General features: G+C 43.3%; 1 protein-coding gene across 2 annotated transcripts in view; it reads right to left on the bottom strand.

Moving 5' to 3' along the window:
- Positions 1-12,301, bottom strand: part of SLC22A2 (solute carrier family 22 member 2) — a 42,436-nt gene extending 30,135 nt beyond the window's left edge. For both annotated transcript variants that reach the window (XM_077999224.1, XM_028847003.2), the window contains exons 1-4: positions 9,723-12,301; positions 7,974-8,077; positions 1,935-2,089; positions 607-775 (exon numbers count right to left, since the gene is read on the bottom strand). In XM_077999224.1, coding sequence (XP_077855350.1) covers positions 607-775; positions 1,935-2,089; positions 7,974-8,077; positions 9,723-10,136 — 842 coding nt within the window. In that variant the 5' untranslated portion in view covers positions 10,137-12,301. The remainder of the gene's footprint in view (positions 1-606; positions 776-1,934; positions 2,090-7,973; positions 8,078-9,722) is intronic.
- Positions 12,302-12,524: the final 223 nt, after the last annotated feature.

Below are 12,524 nucleotides of genomic sequence, written 5' to 3'. Positions count from 1 at the left end.
ATACTCTCACGTTAGGGGTTTCTAATAGTTTCTGGTATTTCCCATGCGTTTCCCTTGGGCAGAGATGACAAATATATTTTACTTGCCTGGGTAACTCTGATTGATTGGTATGCTCTGTCTGGAGTGTCGTGTTGGCCTTATCTGGGATGAAGAACACTGTGATTCACTGGAGATGTCTGCCTTGAGCATGAGTATTGGGAAATGGTGACACAAGTGCCATGCTCTGCTTTCTCCACCCTAAAGTTTCCTCTGAGGAGGGAGAGAATCGTACTAGTGATATTTTCAGTCTCTTCAAAGGGCCTACTGCCCAAATTGTACCACAGCTGCCAGAAGCTAATTTAAACACCAGATAAATCATGTGGAAATGTAAGATCCAGGTCATAAAAACTTTAAGCCCAAAGAGAAAGGACATTTGATTTACAGAGGGAGAGACAGGTGAAGCTGATGATTTTTATTCCTGAAACATGGAATTGGGCTCTTTGTGAAATGGGTCCGGAGAGTGAAAGCAATCTCAGAGTCAGAAAGACAGTGTGCATTAAGGAAGGTAACCTTTTTAGCAAAATAAAATACTTTGATTTCTTTCCTTTTTATTCCAAATGGACTTACCAGTAATAGAGCAAGAAGCAGAAGTTGGGCAGAGTAACTGTGAACTGCAACCACCTCCAGTGAGGAAGTGCGTAAGCCACACCCGCTAGCATCAGGAGCCCAACTGTAAAGGCAGCTTGGTAAAAAATCCCCACTGTTCTCCGATAGCTCCGCCCAACAAATTCTGTAACTGCAGAGATAATTCAAATGGTTAGTGTAATTCAATACAATAATGAGTTGGCTGTCCAGCTATCAGGAAACTAGAACGCCAACCTCAAAAATATAGACAAATTTGAGAATATTCTATACAACTCTCTGAATATTTTTAAGTGTTTTTTGGTTTTTATTTTGTTATAACTATTGCTATTTTACTAATTAATAAATCTAACAGTCCCATTGGAGATAAGATGAAAGGCCTGCCAACATAAGCAAACACATTTGATTTATAATTTCGATGATGCAATTGTATTTCAGATACATGCAAGATTTTGACCTAGAGTAGTAACTCAAGACCTGAACAAATAAATCAAACATTAAATTTAGACTGTTGATGATTTTTATTTAAATGAACACCTGAGTATAACTTGTTCTCTTTCATGGGTTTAACATTTATCTTGCAGTCCTATTTGTTTATTTGCATAAATGGCTTGGTACCTTAGCAGAGGGCTGGAATCAGCTAGTGCTGGGTTGCAGGAACTGGTTTTACATGCTAGGGAATTTTACAAGCTGGTGGTTCAACCCATTGGTATCAGCCATAGTGAGAATATTGCTATAAAGATGCTATGCTGTTAGAAGTCAAATATTCTCTTATAGTATATGGAACTTAACTGTAACTCTGGCTACTAAGGAATAGGATATAAGTTATATTCCTGGTCCTATAAATGGCTGGCTGAGTAACCCGGGTTGACTACAGTACTTGTGTTTTCAGTTTCCTTGTGTGTAAGTTGAGGGTAATTGTAGTTTACTAGAATAGATTTTTGCAAAGTATTAAAGTCCTTTATAAATTGACTATGTCTCTCATCATTGAATCTTATTTATGAATAGGTCTGGTTGGATGGATTTTCTTTCTACCCAATACTCCAGGGTACAGAAAACAAAAATTCCAAAAAAGTTATATAAGAATCTGGGTGTCATTATGTTTACCCTTTCGGCCTTCATTTTTCTCTTTATAAGGAAGAATGCTGAATGAGTTGATATGCTTTTAGAAATTCTTTTGATATAGAAATAAAAAAAACTCGCAATATTGTCTTGAAGCTATGTCCCTTTTTCTGCATGCCACCCCCGCACCTGACTCTATTTTGGCAGCGAGGTGGCTTTGTTCTCACAGCTGCAAGCACAAACATTCTTACTCAGGATGAAGCCTATTAACCAGCTTGCTTTGCTGACCAGTCCTTGGATTAAGCGAAAAATTAACATCCATGTATAGGTTGGGGAAATGGCCATGAGAACTCCAGATGCAGCATTTATGAGGATTGTAGTTAGGAGGCAGAGCTTACGGCCAAACCTGCAGGAAGAAAAACAAAGAGAGGGAATCAAATTAATTTTGATTTGCGAAGAGTCCATGAAAATGCATGGAAGTTATGGAAATCTAAACAAAATCAGAAGTTAATTTTGTGAATTCAGGAGGCACAGACTGATAGCCACAAAGGGAATCTGTGACTCCAGGTCCATGTAGCACTTTTCATCAGGACACTATGTGTAAGTTTTCAGCAGGATAAGCCCCATTCACCCCAGGTTCAAGTACTTTCTCAGTCCCACACTGTGGTAGGTATTCAGGGAAAGAGTAATTCTTCCAGGCCATCCCGTGCTGAATATCCTATGGTCCTATCTAGGTCTTACATCGTCATGTGAGCTGTGGCCTTTGCACTAACAGTTTCAACCAATTATCCACCCAAGAATGTTTTTGCTTTGAAAACAAAATTCAGTGTTCAGTATTTCCCCCCTTTCTTTTTCAACACTGCTTTTAGGCTTTGTGAAAATTGTCTTTGGTGCCACACATGTTACTATCCTATGACGGCCTCTGTTTGGAGCACGCTGGGAAGACAGGTTCCACACATCAGATTTGGGAGATGTAGGTTTCTTCAGTTTAGGGATTTGGAAAGTTGTCCCAGTACATAGAATAGAGGAAAACAATTGGCAACCTGGGTTTAATCATGACCTTCCTACTTACTATGATGTTGGGCAACCTATTCAACCATGTTCAATGTCTTCATCTGGAAAAGACCCATCTGACCCAGCTGAAAAGAGGATTAAGTGAGATGTTACAGGTAAGGAGCTTGGCACGTAGCCTGCCTCTGACCCCTTCCTTCCTTTCTTCCTTCTGTTTGCAAAGCTGGCTCAGCTCAGAGAGTTGACTTGGGGCCCCGTACTGTTATTTTCACCATGTCCTGGTTTTCTTGTAAAAGACACCCTAATCCCCTTAGTGGATATTTTAAAAAAATTCTTCATAGAAAACAATGTTTGTTTAATCTTTGTTTTTCCACTTCAATTGGAAGGACAGCTTTTTGTTATTAGGATTGCTCATTTTAATGGTGGATAAACATTGTTTAATGGATGCCTTTATTATTATGCAACTATATTCTAGTGAATGTGTCAAATACTAACCATTTCAAAATAATCCACATTATTAATAATTATTTTGGAACAGTAACATTTTAAATATGAAATTTAAAGGTTAAGCAGTCACATTGGTAATTAGTGTTAACTAGTAAATTTCATAAGTCTTAAAACTCTGTCTTGACCATGTAATTTCATTTTTAAAAAATTTTTATTTTTAGTTCTGGGGTACATGTGCAGGATGTGCAGGTTTGTTACATAGGTAAATGTGTGCCATGGTGGTTTGGTGTGCCTGTCAACCCATCACCTAGGTAACCATGTAATTTCTTAATTCTCAGTCAATGGTTCCCCACTGTAAATATACAACCTCTTGGCCTCTAATTCAAAGCCTTCCAAAGTCACATCTCAACTTAATTTTTTAGCTTTTCTTCCCACATTCTCCTACCCAAACCCCTTCCTTTACCCTCAAAGAGTATATAATCTATAAACATTGACTCAAATGGTGGTACTTCAACTTCCAAAACTGTTCCAGGCACACAATAGAATACCACAGTAGTGCTCCATGTAGATAGACAAAATCTTTTAGGTGATGAGAGGGAATATTCATCATTTGAAACTCAGAGCCAGAAAATCATATCCATGATGTGGAAAAACTTCACTGGGAACATGTTCCACATAGGGAAGCAATGCTACTTAAAACGACAGTAAGGCATGGCTAGAATACATTTGGGGAATCTGGGATAGAGATTTGAGACTCCTCCTACCCCTCAGCAGGGCTATTTAAATGGTTAAACGAAAAACAATCAGATGAAACAGGAGAGGAAGGGTGGACTCCCCATACTGCTGGCTTGGTAAGTCTTTTAGCTACTTGCTACTCAGAACGTGGCTGAGGACTATTAGCATGGGCTTGGGAACAGCATCACCTGGGGGCTGGTTAGAAATACAGAATTTCAGGCCCACCCAGATCTGCTGGATCAGAATCTGAATTTTAGCAAGATCCCCAGGAGATTTATATGCACCTTAACATTTGGGAAGCAGTGCATTAATTACACGGAGCCTCAGTTTCTTCACCCATTGTAAATTATGGATCATGAAATCTACTTTAAAAAATCTTGTGATCCTAAATGAAATATAACAAATGAGGATGCCCAATAAAGTGACTGGCACACAGTAATCAGTGGTGAACTTGTTTTGGAAGATCACATATAGTTGGCTAAGTTTGACTGCAACCCACTGGGACTTTAATTCTGCTTTCGATGCAGGACAGGCAGCCACCAAAATTGGGGCTTAGCCCGGGAGGGTTCTTGGATTTGCCCAGGAAAGAATTAAAGGGCAAGCTGGTGTTGTTAAATAGCAATTTTTATTGAAGCTGCAATGTATAGCAGCAGCACCTCTGCTCCTTGTGAAGCAGGGGTATTCCATAGGCAGTGTGCCTGGAATAGCAGCTCAGAGGAGGCTATTCTGTACTCATATTTATTTTTAATTATATGCAAATTAATTTACATTATAAATTTTAATTATAGTTTAAATTATAAATTTAGTTATATGCAATCCACTTTTAATTATATGCAAATTAAGGGATGGCTTATACAGAAATTTCTAGGAAAAGGGTGGTAACTTCTGGGTGGTAAAGTCATTGCCATTAAAAGGGGATGGTGATTGCCATGTTGCCATGACAATAGTAAACTGACATGGTACACTGGTGGGCATGCTATGCAAAGCTGCTCCTGCCTGGGATCTGTTTTAGCTAGTCCTCAATTTGGTCTGGTGTCCAAGCCGTGCCTCCAGAGTCTCTCCTCCTAGCTCACTTTGATCTAGTTCCATCACAACATATAAAAGTAAGGTGCTGGCTCTTGAGAGCTAATGATCAGACTTCTGGAAAATTTGCAAGCTAATTGTCAGCATAATCATTATTAAAAATTAAATTATATACATTTATAATTAAATTATATTGAAAACAAGTGTAATATGCAAAACATCACTTTCCAATGATTTTACTATATTCGGCCATCTATGCTTGTGAGGTTATTTACATCTACTGTATCTGCATGGTGGAAATGCTGTGTAATGGTGCACACTTCTAGCCAACTCTGTCTCCCATGATGTCATTTTTGTAGGCTTAAGTGAACCACAGTGGGTATATTTACACCAGAGAAATCAATAAGCACTACAAACTGGGACTTTCCCTCCCAGATGACCGTTGTTAAGCATTTACAAGCATGCCACACTAAATACAGCACTTATGGCCAGGCGCAGTGCTCATGCATGTAATCCCAGCACTTTGGGAGGCTGAGGTGGGCAGATCACCTAAGGTCAGGAGTTCGAGATCAACCTGGCCAACATGGTGAAACCCTGTCTCTACTACAAAAATTAGCTGGGCGTGGTGGTAGGCACCTGCAATCCCAGCTACTCGGGAGCCTGAGGCAGGAGAATTGCTTGAACCCAGGAGGCAGAGGTTGCAGTGAGCTGAGATTGCACCACTGCACTCCAGCCTGGGTGACAGAGCAAGACTCTGTCTCAAAAAATAAAAATAAAAAATAAAAAAATAGCACTTATAATTATTGCTCATGAGAATAAAAACAACATGGAATTGGTGAGGAATTGCTTTTCTGTCTCAGGTGATACTCAAAATCATGGGTTAGGAAGTTATAGGTATATTAGTCTTACTTACAATCTTTTCATAATGCCTTACTGGTTTTTTTTAATTATTCATGGAAGACAATGTGTTTTAATGTTGGCTTAATCTGTGAATACACTGGGGATCCATGACATTCTTGTCCCATTGGATAAAATCTGAAAATTGTAGGCATTAACTATACAAAAACCTAATAGCTTTCTCATTGCTTAAGGCTAGGCTTCTCACTCCTGCGGGCAGGCACAGAACAGAAGAAGGCCAATGACCAGCCAAGCTTAAGGCGGTGTAAGAAAAAGAAGTCAAGGCATGGAGACGGCCTCTGGGGGAAGAATAACGAGTATTTACCTTGACAGAGGAGATTTCAACAATAGGTACAAAATAATGAGATCATCTAAGAAGGTGGATAATTGACCAGGGCTTATAACTCAGGAATGCACTGTCAGTAGGGATTTATCACCAATCTCCTACTTGTTGAGTGGGACAAGAATAATTAACTAATTTCTTAACCCACTGAGCAAGGGTTAAAGATTGAGTCACCTGTTTACTCACAGCCTGCCAGGGAATGAGTGTTAGCACCTCTACCTGATGGTGGAGGAGCGAGTGCAGAGAGCAAACGCCTGCAGGGCCAGAGCTGCCCAGGGGTGCGATGGACTCCGGACCTCCCCTTGTTAATGTGTCTCTCCTGACTTAATGGGTCATCTTTAAAGAATCATCCTCAATTCTGTGGCAATAAAAATAAAAACAAATGACCTTCCCTTTCACCTTGCAAGCCTCTCGCAGAAAGCCCCAGGAAGAGCCTTGCCAGGACAGCTGAGAAGACAATTAATAACCGTGGGTGATGGATGAGGTGCACGTGGCCCGCTCCTCCGCTTTTATCCCTCTTCTCTTCTGCTGCCAGGTAGGCCCTTGGCCCCTGTGAAGTGCATGTGCCTTGGGGGTGTGATATATTAAGCCATCATCATTAATCTTTAACACATTTGCAAGTTTTAATTCAGCCTAACAATATAATACAATCAGAGAAAATGTTCCACTTGCATTTAACATTATACTTAGGTTTGGATTATATCATAGATGTAGTTGGGGGTGGCATGGAAGGACAACAAGCATAAAATACACTTACTTTACCATTTATTTCAGTTTTATATTTATATTTTACATGTAAATTCATAATTATGTATTTATATCTAGATATAATTATATGTTTGTGTGTTATATATAATAATATGTATGTATCACTATCTCACTAGGTGACTGCTGATTAAGAGGAATACTATCACTCACAATATTGAACACAGTGCCTGGTCCCGGAAAACACTCAATAAACAGTGTCATGAATATTAAATAATTAGCCCTGATGGCCAAGTTATCTAAAGTGCTTATCAACTGTGAAGCAAACTTTTTGGTTCCTTTTCCTTTTGAGGACTTCTAAAAATGTCTCATTGGTCATCAAGAGAGCAAAGCTGCGTGTTGTAAGAAACTTGCAGGACAGTGAGTGTGGGATTCCAAAATGCTAGATAAGTAAGAGCTACGGCAATAGCTTGATTCGTACAAACACTGCCATGCTGAAGACACAGACTCATCAGAGAGGCCTCTTGTCATCTCTCCAGGGACAGTGACATTGCAGAGGTGGACATTTACCCCTCTTGTTGAAGACAGACCCTGTTTCCCTTTCTTTAAGTTATAGGTTCCACACATATAGTCACATGTGGCCCCAGGAACCCAATTCAGGACTCTTGCAATCCCACGGGTATTAGGGAGATTCTACATCAGGCCTGGTGCTGGGGGCTCCCAGCATATGTGAGACAAGCAGAGGATAGGATTGAGCTCAGAGGTCCTGAAGGCTGATGGCTAGGTGGATGGTGATGAGGCCAAAAAAACGAATTGGGAATTACAAAAGGGATGAGATCATCTGTTACTCTCCCTTCGGACTTTAAGCTTCTGCATAGCCCACATGCAAGACTTGCTGTGTAATGTTGAAACATCTGTCTATGACCCCGGATAATTTGAAAATAAAGACATTGGTCATGGTTATCCAAGCGGCAGAAGAAATTTAAGATTGTAAAAACACCAGCAGGAAGGCCAGGAGACTGTGGTCTGTGTGCCTGGGAAGGATGGGATGCAAGCAGGGGCAGGTGCATACGAATGTTCTCCAAACCTTTGGGATTGTTTAAATTCCACCACAGGTGATTCAACCTACCTGTCTGCTATGTAGCCGATGCTCATAGAACCGATAAAGAATCCTACATTCACCGATGACTGGAATAGGTCCAACATCCAGGAGTTGGCACATACCAGGTTAAACTGCCAGCAGGGGAGATGTGTTCCAAGTTGGGAGAGAAAGGAAATGAAATCCCATTAGGATTCTGTTGTACATAACTCAGCTAGGGTACTCATTAAATATTCCTTGAATTGAACTGTGTAATTAAGTGGCAATAAGCCACTGTTTCTTGATCACGTCAATTTTCTTCTTCTTCTTCTCTCTCTCTTTTTTTTTTTTTTTTTTTTTTTTTTTGGTGAGACAGGGTCTTGCTCTGTCACCCATGCTGGAGTACAGTGGTGATCATGGCTCACTGCAGCCTCGACCTCCTGGGCTCAAGTGATCCTCACACCTCAGCCTCCCAGAATGCTGGCATTATAGGCGTGAGACACTATGCCCAGCCTCAGTTTTCTTTACACAACAAAAAGGCTTGCTCTTCCATCTGGCAATTTGTCATTAAGCTAAAACTATAGCATTGGCTAAATCAGCTGAAATTGGGTAATTACTCTACTTATAGACAAATTTATTTTTTTCTTTCTGATTTCAATGCACATGCAGATAGGTGTGTGGACGTGATACAATGCAGGTACCAGGAGGTCGGGCCATTTAACATCTCCCTGCTGTCTGTTTAGTACAAGGGGATTAGGAGTGACTGCTGAAGGCTGCTGCATTTGCTCTTATTTGGAATAAGAGGAGGTGGTTGGGTGGAGCAGGTGCTGGACCAGGTCAGGAGACCTGTCTTCTAGGGCTAACTCTGCTAAGTCACTCACTGTGTGGCCTGGGGTAAAAACTTTTCTCTGCTTGGGGCCTCAGTTTCCTCGTCTCTGTAGGAAGGATTGAGATTGGCCATGCGAGAGAGCCTCGGGGAGTTACGTGGTGTGAAGCCCATGAGCGGCCACGTTTCCTGTAACTATCTGACCACTTTAGACCCTTCAAATTAGACTCTACCTACCCATCTGTTCATACAGAATATCTTCCCATCATCCAAGCAGTCATTTTAAATTAAACTAGGCAACTGGTTCTCTCAGTATTTTCAGCATAAACTAATTCCCCTATTTTGCTTTGCTTTCAGTAAAAGCAAGCTCCATTTTTTTTTGTCTTTTTTTCTAGTATATTTATTGGAACGAGGCTTCACAAATAGCTTTTGATGTCATCTGCAGTTTTTAACAAAATAATAGTGGCACAGCATGATCTCCAGCCCTAAATGATTTTATATGAACACTCTGAGGAAATTAAAGAGAAAAAATAGGCATCGAGAGAAAAGCACATCCCATCACACAGTCAGGCACAGTTCAGCTGAGTTCCACAGGCTTTCGGGTGTGTGTGGGCATCTGTGTGATGGAAGAATAGAGAGGGAGGTAAGGCTTCCAGAAAAAGAGGAGAATCCACAAGATTCCCTATCTTGGCAACATTTCCAGGGGTCCTAATACACTTTTGCCTGTTTCTTACTGCAGGAACATGCACAAACTAGAATCATTATTGTCAGCATCTGAGGACATTTTAACAGTTATTCTCCAGACAAATTAGAAGCTGCATGTTTTCATTTGGAAACTAGAATTTTGTAAGATACATGGAAGCCAAAGAGCATGTCCAGGCAGGGTTTATAAGAGCCGGGCCTTCGCTGGTTGCTTCCTTGAGAACAGCTCCACCATTTGCTTCTTCATCTGAGCCCTGAGCTCACTTTCTTACCTCGGTGACGATGGAGGAGCCAGGCGTCTCGTACAACCAGCCGTCCCGGCAGGGGCCCAGTGGCAGGCGGCTCCTGTTGGTGTCCAGGCTGGCCAGGGGGTCCGCGCAGCTGAGGGTGCTCTGGTTCCAGTCCACCTCGTAGCGCCTGCACTGTCTTGCGGAGGCCTCGCCCCCAGGTCCTGGGCCCGGCACCGTGTAGTTCAGCTCCTCTGCAGGACTCCAGCCACAGCGCAGACTCAACTCGGCCACTCCGGGGCTCCGGCAGCGGTGGTCAGGGGTGAAGCCCAGGAAGACGATGCCCACGTAGATGGGCGTGAAGGCAACCGAGAGCAGAGATAAGAGGAGAAACATTTGCTTCTGGAAAAAGTGGAACTCCCCTCCATGCTCCAGGGCATCGTCCACGGTGGTGGTCATGATCCTGCAGGCAGGCAGACCGAAGGCTGCCCGACCTGCTTGGAGCGAGGCTGAGAGCAGCTGCAGCCAGCTCAGCACAAACCCTGGCCAGAAGTCAAAGAGGGGAGTTTACCTCTGCAAGTGACCAACCTTCAGGGCAGGCCTTTCCTTGGTCCAGCTGACTTCAAAGGTGCACCCCTCCAGGGAGGGTGCATGTCCTTCTGCACTTCCCAAATGCCCTGAGCTCACTCCCAGGATGCCTGTCGTGTTTATTGTTAACAGGTTCTCCACAGGCTTCTCGGTGCTCCACGCCAGCAGCACAAACAACCCGTCCTCTGTGTCCCACCGCAGGGAATCTGAGTGCCGGCCCATATCACAGCGCAGTCATCTTGCCGTAGTGCCCCGAGCAGCCAGGAACTTAATATACTCCTATCTCACGCGGACCACCAGCTTTTCTTTAAGGGGCTATGGAGAAAACACACATGTTTGGCCACAAGGCCCAGGGTGATGTGAATCAGGATCTGGGTCAGAACCCTGGTCCAGATTCGAAGTGGGTTGCAGGCCTGACTGCTGGGCTCATTCTCCAACCTACAACAAGGGCCGTTGGGATGCGTGCCGGGGCTGCTTGTTTTGATGTCGTCCAGATTTTATAACTCTGCTTTTTAAAAGTGTTTGCTCCAATCTGGTATTCCTGCATTTCAGCCCTGAAGTGTCCTTCCCCTCAACCCATCTGGAGAGAAAGAGTAAAGTGTTCACATCGCAGACAGGTCAAGTGTAAATGCAGGCAGGTGCGTCCAAGCCACCGTCTTTTTGTCCTGGATTTTTCTGTTGGGGTCTGTTGGGGCTCAGAAATCCATGCCCCGAGGTGAAGGTCTCAGAAGCAAAGTCTCTCTCTCTGACTTTCTCCTGCCCTCCTGTCTCTTCTGTCACCCATCATTCTTCCCCAGGGCAAGCCACAGAAGGGAGAATCCTTCTTCCCCAAAGCAGCACGTAGAAGCCAGACTCTTCTTTCCAAAGGCAGCCAGAAAGCCTAGAAATATGACTGTAACTTCCCTGCTGCCTTTCTGTGTAACAGTGGGCTGTAAAGAAATCCAGACTCACATTCCAGAGGGGTCCTGTCCCCGATGCCTGGAGGAAGGAGTACTGCACAGAGAGGCCAAGACGGATCTGAACAGATAGGCCTTGCTGGATTTTCCCCTCAGCCTGCGAACATGAGCTGCTGCCCTTTTTGTCCAACCACAGTTCTCTACTGCCGTCCACAGTTTTCCCTGTATCTTTGGGTCTTCATTCGGAAGGCTCCTGTGTCATGTAAAACTGTGATCAAATAAATGTGTCATGCTTTTCTCTTGTCAACCTGTCTTTTGTTATAGGGGTGTTGGCCGTGAGCCTTAGGATAAGGAAGAAAGGGATCACCCCTTTTTGCTCTCACACGTCAGGAGCATCTCTTTAGGATGGTGTTGCTGCATCTAAATGCAAGGCACACAGGAAATTTGTCTTTCCTGGTGGACAAAAGGATCCTTAATACATCGTTTTCCTGCCAAGTAGAGAAGGTGGCCTGCTGACATATCTGTAAACCAAATACCAGAAAGTTAACCCAATTTTCCTTCTTCTCCTTCTTTTTTTCTATCGAATCGTCAGTGGGTGTAACAGCATAGTCTAAAAGGAGCGACCCACGGGGTCTTTATCCTTGCTGCAGCTGCAGGCTTCTTATTTCCTTAAAAAAGCAAAAAGCAGGGCGCCGGCAAGGACATCCATTGACCTCCACTGCGGCTGTGTTGGGCACACAGAGGCACTCTGCTTCATGGTGCCCTGGGCTGCTGCCAGCCCCGTTTGCTCTGAGCTGAATGAAGGGGGCTCAGATCTGTTTAGGGACTTCCCGTTCGCAGCCAGCATCTTGAGTGCATGAGCCGGAAGCCAAGGCTGCTCTGTCTGCACCTGTTCCCGGTCAAAGAGCTGAAGGATGGCAAGTTAAAGAGTTAAAAAGTGACAGAGGTTGTCAAACTTTACTCCACTTCAGGGACCCAGAGATGCTTCTGACTGCCTCTTACAAGAAATTTACAGACACATGCACTTGAGTTTGACTCGCTTGACATGTCAAGACATCAGATCTTCACGTCATGAGCAAGGGGCACCAGGTAAGGGCCAGAAGAGCTTTGCTGGTCAATGGGAAAGAACGTTGAAATTCACTACAAATTACTTAGAGGGAACAATCAGATAAGGAGAAGTCCAGACCTCAGGTCGCTTACAGCAATGCATTTACACAGTCATTCAACATTGTTCTATGGATGCATGAGTCACAGCACAGCTGCCAAAAAATCAATCCCATTAGGTGACAGACCCTACGGAGAAGCCACATGGGCAGTGAGCAACTCAGGGAAAGAAACCACAGAAAGGAGGGGTAGACGTCCT

The sequence above is a fragment of the Macaca mulatta genome, chromosome 4, assembly GCF_049350105.2.
Source record: "Macaca mulatta isolate MMU2019108-1 chromosome 4, T2T-MMU8v2.0, whole genome shotgun sequence".
NCBI lineage: Eukaryota > Metazoa > Chordata > Mammalia > Primates > Cercopithecidae > Macaca > Macaca mulatta.
This window is presented reverse-complemented; position numbering and strand designations above follow the sequence as displayed.